The 10,026-nt window shown below is 37.8% G+C and overlaps 1 protein-coding gene across 1 annotated transcript; it reads left to right on the top strand.

Annotated features, from left to right (window-relative positions):
* The first annotated feature begins 373 nt into the window (after window positions 1-373).
* Window positions 374-1,234, top strand: LOC141702958 (uncharacterized). Its single transcript, XM_074506584.1, has one exon. It carries the CDS (start codon window positions 374-376, stop codon window positions 1,232-1,234), a length of 861 nt encoding a protein of 286 aa, XP_074362685.1.
* The last annotated feature ends 8,792 nt before the right edge of the window (window positions 1,235-10,026 follow it).

Raw genomic sequence — 10,026 nt, 5'->3', positions numbered from 1 at the left:
CATCTTAGTAGGATCATGCTGAATAAACGTTGTTAACGTTGTGATGTAGTCAGTTTAGTGGAGTCCTAGTTTTTAGCTTTCTGTTTTTCTGTTTTTAAGTCATTCTATTTATTATGTAATATCATTATCAGAAGAAGTAGTAGTCATTTTGATAAGCAAACTTTGTGTGCTTTGTTTTCTCAGTTTTATATCAAACAGTTAATATATATATATATTGACTATAATCGTATTAACAAGAGTTGGTATCAGAGCTTGGAATTCGTGAATGTCAAAGACTCGGGCGACGATGGATTCGAACAAGAACAAGGTAGGGTCAATAGGCCTGTGTTATCCGATGTTAACTAGGAGTAATTAAACTGCCTGGGCTTTAAAGATGAAAGTGTTTATACAAGCCCAAGGTGTGTGGACTGCTATTGAACCTAGTGATGCTAAGGCACCAGTTGACGAGAAATCGGACAAGGTGGCGTTGACTATGATTTATCAAGGGATACCGGAGGATATTCTTTTATCACTTGCTGTTGACAAGAAAACCGCCAAGGAGGCTTGGGAAGCCATTAAGACTTTGTGTCAAGGAGCTGATCGTGTTAAACAGACGAAGATTCAAACTCTGAAAACTGAATTTGAATCCATGACTATGAAAGAGAACGAGTCCATTGATGATTTCAGCATGAAACTAAATGGCTTGGTGAGAAACATTAAGGCACTAGGAGAGAGCATGAATGAAGCATATGTCGTGAAAAAACTATTGCGAGCTGTGCCCACAAAATTTTTGCTGATCACCTCCACCCTCGAGCAATTTAGTGACCTTGAAACAATGATAGTTGAAGAGGCTGTTGGGTCACTCAAGGCATACGAAGAAAGGGTAAAAGGGAAGGTGGAAACGAATGAAGGCCAACTGTTGCTAACGGAAGAAGAATGGAAGAAAAGGGAAAATGATGATGGAAAGCTGCTATTTACTCGTGAGGAATGGCTAAAACGACAGAACAAGGGTGGTTTTCGAGGACGAGATAAGAGTAAGGTTCGATGTTACAATTGTCAGATATATGGCCACTATGCTGCTGATTGCAGAAAACCAAAGCGAACTAAGGAACCAAGACATGAGGCAAATATAGCTCAAGTGGAAGACGACGAGCCAACATTACTTCTGGCCAAACATGACAAGGAGGAATCAGGACAAATGATGCTCAATGAACCAGGGGTGATGCCACTACAGTTGTCCAAGAATACTGAATAAGGAAGTGAAACTAATTTGTGGTATCTCGACAATGGTGCGAGTAATCACATGACGGGTTTTAAGTCGAAATTTGTTGAAATTGATGAAGGGATATCAAGATTGGTACGCTTTGGAGATGGGTCTATTGTCAAAATTGAAGGTAAGGGATCAATTGCTCTCAAGTATAAAACAGGAGAGAAACGCATACTCAAGGATGTTTATTATATCCCAACCCTTCGAAATAACATTATAAGCCTTGGCCAAATGTCTGAAGAAGAAAATAAGGTAATCCTACGAGGTCAGTTCCCGTGGGTATATGACATACATGACATGCTTTTCATGAAGGTGAAAAGATCTCCAAATAGATTGTATAAACTGATTATTGAGTCTAGCAAAGGGTCGTGCCTGATGACGAAAGCTGTAGAGGATGCAAAGTTGTGGCACTCTCGATTCAGACATGTTAACTATCAGGCTTTGGAATTGATGTGCAAACATGAGATGGTGACTGGTATGCCAAGAATTACACAGCCTAAAGAAGTGTGTACTGGCTGTTTATTGTCAAAATAAATGCGGAAACCGTTTCCCCCTCAGGCCAAGTACCACGCGAGCAAGGTGTTGGAATTAGTTCATGGAGACCTGTGTGGCCCCATCACTCCCGAGACAGCTACAGGTAAGAAGTATTTGTTTTTTAGTGGATGATTACAGTAGAGTAATGTGGGTATATTTTCTGAAAACTAAAAACAAAGCATTGAGTGCTTTTAAAAAATTTAGAGCTCTTGTCGAAAGTGGTCCAGAGAAAAAAGTGAAAGTTTTTCGTACCGATAGGGGTGGGGAGTTTAACTCTAATGAATTCAAGAGGTACTGTGAAGCTGAAGGTATAGAAAGGCACCTTACTACGCCTTATACGCCACAACAAAATGGCGTAGTTGAACGACGCAACAGAACAGTCATCGAGATGGCTAGGAGTTGTCTAAAAGAAATGAAGCTACCTGCAAGGTTATGGGGAGAGGCAGTCAGGAACTCAATTTACTTATTGAATAGACTCCCTACACGTGCCTTGTCTGGAATCACGCCTTATGAAGCTTGGTCGCGAAAGAAACGAGAAGTGGGTCACATAAAGGTTTTCGGTTGCTTGGCTCATGTAAAAGTACCGGGGAATTTAATCACGAAGCTTGATGATCGAAGTAGGAGAATGATCAATTTGGTAAAGGAACCAGGGACAAAGGGTTACAGACTTTATGATCCTGAAAATAACAAGGTTCACGTCAGTAGGGATGTGATTTTTGAGGAGACAAAACCTTGGGAATGGGAGAAAATAACAGATGAGACAGAGGAACTACAATCCTTGTTTGATGTTCACGATACAGATTGGGAAGAGAATGGTCAGCAAACAATAACTGAAATCGAGCAAGTTGATGCAGATGTAGATTCTCGAAGTGCTACGCCTGTTGCAATACCACCTGTGCCACGACTCAATCCAGATGACTATGATGATAGTGCAGAGCCAAAATGAAGCAGGTCGATTGCTGAAATTTATGACAACACAGAGGAAATTGAAGCAGATGAGGAGTTGTTATTTACAGGAGCTGAAGAACTTAACAACTACAAGCAGGCTATGACAGACAATAATTGGAGGTTGGCAATGGAAAGGGAAATTGAGTCGATTAAGAAAAATGGTACCTGGAAGCTAACAACTCCTCCTGTTGATATGAAAATAATTGGCTTAAAGTGGATTTTCAAATTAAAGAAGGATACAGATGGGAAAATAGTCAACTACAAGGCGAGGTTGGTGGCCAAAGGATATGTCCAGGAACACGGGGTTGACTTTGATGAAGTATTCGCACCCGTCACAAGAATTGAAACTGTAAGGCTGCTGTTAGCGTTGGCTGCTAAAGAAAAGTGGGAAGTTCATCATTTAGAGGTGAAAATGACATTCCTTAATGGAGAGATCAATGAGGATGTTTATGTTGTTCAACCCGAGGGGTTCGAAATTACGGGTCAAGAACACATGGTTTACAAATTGTTGAAGGCTCTATATGGTTTACGTCAGGCGCCTAGAGCCTGGCACGCCAAGCTGAATTCGTGCCTTGAAAGTTTTGGCTTTGTGAGATGCCCTTTTGAACATGCAGTATACACAAAGAAAGAAGGTAATGAAAGCTTGATTGTAGCTGTTTATGTTGATGATATGTTTGTTACAGGCTCAAGTAAAGACATGATAAAACAGTTCAAGAACTAGATGAATCTTAAGTTTGAAATGAGTGATCTCGGGAAGCTGAGCTACTACCTGGGTATGGAGGTCAAACAGGGTAATGGGTTTATCAAGCTTAAACAAGCAAGTTACGCAAAGAAAATTCTCGAGAAGGCTGGAATGGGAGAATGCAACCCCACCAAATACCCTATGGATCCTAAAGAAAAGATAACCAAAGATGAAGGAGGGCAACTAGTTGATTCCACTAAATATAAGTGTATAATCGGTGGGCTTCGATACTTGGTACATATACGCCCAGATATAGCATATGCCATGGGTATCATAAGTAGACATATGGAGCGCCCAACTGTGATGCACTTAAATGCAGCAAAGAGGGTCCTCAGGTACGTAAAAGGGACATTGCATTTTTGGGTTGGTATATTCTGATGAAAGTGAAAACAATCTCTTGACAGGGTACTCGGATAGTGACCTAGCAGGGAACCTCGATGACAGACGCAGTACAGGTGGAATGGTTTATTATCTAAATGATAGCTTGGTCACCTAGGTTTCTCAAAAGCAAAAATGCGTTGCCTTGTCGTCTTGCGATGATGAATTCATGGCTACAACGGCTACAGCATGCCAAGGCATATGGCTTAGGAATTTATTAAGCCAACTGACGGGTGAAAAACTAAGCCCAGTAATTCTGTATTTGGACAACAGGTCTGCAATTGATCTTGCAAAAAATATTGTTTTTCATGGAAGAAGTAAGCACATTGATGTGCGTTACCACTTTATCAGAGAATGCGTGGACCGTGGAGAAATCGTATTAAGACATGTAATTGGAGAGTTACAACGGGCAGATTATTTAACTACACCTCTGCAATAACAAGGTTTGAGAAGATGAGAACTTTGTTAGGAGTGAAAGACTTGACTAGACAAGTTTCAGCTTAAGGGGGAAATTGTTGCAAAATAATCTGAAACCTGTCCTAGTGTTCTGTTTATTTTAGGTGTAGGTGTGTGTGTTTTGTGTTTACACGACTCGGTCGTGCAAGTAGTTCCGTCTTAGTAGGATCATGCTGAATAAATGTTGTTAACGTTATGATGTAGTCAGTTTAGTGGAGTCCTAGTTTTTAGCTTTCTGTTTTTCTGTTTTCAAGTCATTCTATTTATTATGTAATATCATTATCAGAAGAAGTAGTAGTCATTTTGACAAGCAAACTTTGTGTGCTTTGTTTTCTCAATTTTATATCAAACAGTTTATATATATATATATTGACTATAATCGTATTAACAAGAGTTGGTATCAGAGCTTGGAATTCGTGAATGTCAAAGACTCGGGCGACGATGGATTCAAACAAGAACAAGGTAGGGGTCAATAGGCCTGTGTTATCCGATGTTAACCAGGAGTAATTACACTGCCCGGGCTTTAAAGATGAAAGTGTTTATACAAGCCCAAGGTGTGTGGACTGCTATTGAACCTAGTGATGCTAAGGCACCAGTTGACGAGAAATTGGACAAGGTGGCATTGATTATGATTTATCAAGGGATACCGGAGGATATTCTTTTATCACTTGCTGACAAGAAAACCGCCAATGAGGCTTGGGAAGCCATTAAGACTTTGTGTCAAGGAGCTGATCGTGTTAAAGAGGCGAAGATTCAAACTCTGAAAACTGAATTTGAATCCATGACTATGAAAGAGAACGAGTCCATTGATGATTTCAGCATAAAACTAAATGGCTTGGTGACAAACATTAAGGAACTAGGAGAGAGCATGAATGAAGCATATGTCGTGAAAAAACTATTGCGAGCTGTGCCCACAAAATTTCTGCAGATCACCTCCACCCTCAAGCAATTTAGTGACCTTGAAACACTGACAGTTGAAGAGGCTGTTGGCTCACTCAAGGCATATGAAGAAAGGGTAAAAGGGAAGGTGGAAACGAATAAAGGCCAACTCTTGTTAATGGAAGAAGAATGGATGAAAAGGGAAAATGATGATGGAAAGCTGCTGTTTACTCGTGAGGAATGGCTGAAATGACAGAACAAGGGTGGTTTTCGAGGACGAGATAAGAGTAAGGTTCGATGTTACAATTGTCAGATATATGGCCACTATGCTGCTGATTGCAGAAAACCAAAGCGAACTAAGGAACCAAGACATGACTAGACAAGTTTTAGCTTAAGGGGGAAATTGTTGCAAAATAATCTGAAACATGTCCTAGTGTTCTGTTTGTTTTAGGTGTAGGTGTGTGTGTTTTGTGTTTACACGACTCGGTCGTGCAAGTAGTTCCGTCTTAGTAGGATCATGCTGAATAAACGTTGTTAACGTTGTGATGTAGTCAGTTTAGTGGAGTCCCAGTTTTTAGCTTTCTATTTTTCTATTTTCAAGTCATTCTATTTATTATGTAATATCATTATCAGAAGAAGTAGTAGTCATTTTGACAAGCAAACTTTGTGTGCTTTATTTTCTCAGTTTTATATCAAACAGTTAATATATATATATATATTAGAAAAGTTCTATGCAGACCACGTTTTCATCGGAGACCTTGGAAACCACATATGTTCTGTAATCAAAACACTATAAAATATATTATTTTGTGAAGTATGTTTTATGAGTATCACTAATTCATTAAAATTATTGAAGATCATTTAAGTTTAATAAGTAGAATGTGTATGTTTTGCAAGCTGAACCAATGTTCTGCAAACTTAACATGTTTTACAGAATAAAATATTTTTGTAATGTTTTATATGCAGTACATATATGATATTCAAGATTTTGAATAAAATAAGGATCTTTGTAGAGCATGATTCGCAAAATAATATGTTTTCCAATATTTTTATGCAATATTTAACTTGCAGAACATAAGTGGTCTCCAAGGTCTCCAAAAAAAAGTGGTCTGCATAGAACTTAACCCATATATATATTGACTATAATCGTATTAACAAGATAGACATACTGATAGCAGCTGACTCTACAACCGTGGTAGAAAAAATTCAGAAGTGAAAAGGCAAATATTTCTCATTAGTCATGAAAAAAATGTCTCCCCCTCATGAAAGGGGTGGATTTAGGAGTCTTTGTGCGAGTTGTATGCGGTGAGAGTCGCACGTACGGTAACGGGGGGTCACGGAGGAGAAAACTATTTAGGTTGGGTTTGACAGATCTGACACTTGACAAGGGGGCCACGGAGGATGCAGAAGGGTTACTGCTGTATATGTTGTTTAGTTTGTGACCAATGCATGTTTGCATCATAAAGCCTTGGGGCTCCGTATTATATAAGCAATGCATGAGCGTATCACCTTTCTCCTTGTTTTTCACCTACCATAGGCTAAACTCTTGATGTTCCAAGGTTTAAGATATTAGTTTCAAAAATGGATGTTGCATAGTTAACTTGCTATCCACACTTAAATATAGTTTGGGTAATGAAACAAGAACACGAGTAATCAGTAAGTGACGCTGCTATTGAGGATGTTGTACATCTGATTTATTTTTAACAACTCCCGTGACGTTCTGCAAACACCACAATTAGCAGAAGTGGTAAGATAAAAACATTACAAATGATACAATTAGGACTAAACACTACAAGAAAACATGACAAAACCGACCGTCAAAAACGGTCGGTTAAAAGGTAAAACGGTCGGTTAAAAGGGTCATAACCGACCACAGGGCATGGTCGGTTTTAGCCTGGTCAGTTATGACTTTTGGTCGGGTTTAACCCTCATAACCGACCAACACTGTGGTCGGTTAAGTTCCTGGGCATTTTACTGAAATGTGGGGTCACTGTGTACACATGGTAACACGTGTGCACACGTGTTGCCACGTCAGTGAGTCTTAACCGACCGTAGGTGGTCGGTTATGTCTATTTTTAAAAAGTTTTCTGGAACTCATAACCGACCATGGTCAAAGTGTGCATATCGGTCGGTTTTACACCAGAAGCTAACTTAAATGTCATAACCGACCGTCCTAAAACCGACCACCCTCTAAAGGAGACGGTCGGTTTTATGAAGAAGGTGGTCGGTTATGTCCCTTGACGGTCGGTTTTCTGGTTTTTGTAATGGTCAAAAGTGGTCGGTTATGTCTATTGTCGGTCGGTTTTAAGGTCTGATTTAAAAAAATTACAGGTTTTTCTGCAGTCCCTATACAAAACCAAACCAAACAACCAAACAATATTCACAACCAAATCTCCAATCCAATCAATAACCTATACTACTCAAAATCATTCCACCAAACTAGTAAATTTAATGATTAAACAATAGTAATTAAATCCAACAAAATCATTTACAAACTCCGATAACCGGAGGATCAAACCATATCATTACGTAATAAGCAATCTCAAATAACCGACAAAGTATCAAACCATAACAACGTATTAAATTTACATCCCTTAACCATCAAAGTAGTAAATTACAATAGTCTTAAAACCGATCAATGTAAACTAATCCGACAAATCAACATCGGATGATCCACCGCCATCACCGCCGCCATCATCAAAGTCCTCATCATCGGAGGTCTCATTCTCGGACGTGTAATCCTTATCGACTTCCATAGCATGCCGATTATTTTCCTAGATACACAAGTTTAATTAAACTAGTTAAAAAGAAGAAACAAAATTTACATGTGAATGAAAACAAATAAATAAATAACAAGGTCAAAAATTATACCTCCGCAACACGAGCTTCCGTCTTTTGGAAGATATCTTCAATCAAGGAGCCCACGATATGCACGATCTCGCCACCGATAAGGTTATTCCATTGCAACCTTTGGCTAGGATCGGAGGATGGATCCGAGGCCTCGAGAGCGGTACATGCGAATGTAGCTATCTCCGCATCGGAAAGTTGGCGAGCAAACCGATTTGGATTAGCACGGATCTCCGTAAGCACATTCCTCACGATGGCAAGATATACATTGTCGGGGATGGCTTCACGTTGTCTCGGAGCGGATGAGGATGAGCCGGCTTCATTCCGTGTGGAATCTCGGTACCGGGTAGCAAGTGTAGGCAAGAGATCGGTGGCCCTCTCATTGGGGAACCCCACCACATAATTCTTTTTCGGCTTTGTACCTTGGGAGAACTCCAAGGCTTCCATCCACCAATCCCACGGCTCATCCCGATCACCCATTTGTGTAACCTCCACGAGCATGCGCTCGAGAATGGCGGCATATCGTTCCTACAAATTCATTTAAAACAATTAACGATACATTTAAAATCAAATAAAAATACATATAAAATCACATATAAAAATGCATTTAAAATCACATAAAATTGCATATAAAATCACATATAAAAATGCATTTAAAATCACATAAATACATATAAAATCACATATTAACGATGCATTTAAAATCACATAAAAATGCATATAAAAAAACATAAAAATACATTTAAAATCATATTAAAATACATATAAAATCACATATTAAAGATACATTTAAAATCACATAAAAATGCATATAAAATCACATAAAATGTATTTAAAATCACATTAAATAGATATAAAATCACATATTAAACATGCATTTAAAATCACATAAAAATGCATATAAAATCACATGAAAATACATATAAATTCACTTATTAAAGATGCATTTAAAAATGCATATAAAAACACAAAAAAATGCATTTAAAATCACATGAAAATACATATAAATTCACTTATTAAAGATGCATTTAAAATCACATAAAATGGTCATAAAAGCACATAAAAATTACCGCAATACGCATGACGGCCGATGTAGTGTAGACAGGATTTTCCGGATCGGATCCAACTTTCCTATGACATTTATCCCACACCTCGAGTCTCGTCGGCTTTTTCTTGTTTTTATTCGTCATTACCTTTTAAAATATTAAACAACTTATATTAGCACATCCCGCAAATGCACGCTACCTTTGCCCTTGCCCTTGGCCTTTGTAGTACTAGTGGTTTTGGCCTTACCCTTGCCCTTGTCCTTTTTCCCCTTATCCTTCTCAACATCCTTTCCCTTCCCTTTCTTCGCCATTGCCAAAACAACGAGGCTAATCATCATCAACGTCAATAACCAAGCAAAAATATCCTAAAATAAACAATAAGAATATATTAGCCAATATGTATTTAAAATCACATTACATCAAAATGTATTTAAAATCACATTACATCAAAATGCATTTAAAATCACTTAGAGATACATATAAATTCACATATTAACGATACATTTAAAATCACATAAAAATATATATAAAATCACATAAAATGCATATTAAATCACATTACATATAAAACATATGCTAGTAAATCACATTACATGAAAATGATTTTAAAATCACATAAAAAAGCATTTAAAATCACATAAAATGCATATAAACGTATCCATTTCACAAATTAACGATAAAAATAAACACAACTAATTAGATCATTGTTTAATTACGCAAATTAAACCATTAAATCAACTTAATCTATATATACAACAAATTAAAGTTCCAAACTCACATATAAAGTGCAATATTTATCCATTTTCGAGTATGGATCATGTTTACAAGAGCAAACCCCTACAAATTAACCATAAAAATACATTTATACTTCTACTTAAACGTAAACAAACCGACAAAAAACCTAAAATTTATACTTATACTTATATTCAACAAATTGACAAAACCGACGA

Source organism: Apium graveolens, unplaced genomic scaffold (genome assembly GCF_009905375.1).
Source record: "Apium graveolens cultivar Ventura unplaced genomic scaffold, ASM990537v1 ctg5996, whole genome shotgun sequence".
Taxonomy (NCBI): domain Eukaryota; kingdom Viridiplantae; phylum Streptophyta; class Magnoliopsida; order Apiales; family Apiaceae; genus Apium; species Apium graveolens.
Note: the sequence above shows the minus strand (reverse complement) of the source record. Positions and strands in the feature narration are given on the sequence as shown.

Excerpts from the sequence above, each read along its gene's own strand:
- LOC141702958 (XM_074506584.1), top strand. The coding sequence starts at position 374 with ATGAAAGTGTTTATACAAGCCCAAGGTGTGTGGACTGCTATTGAACCT.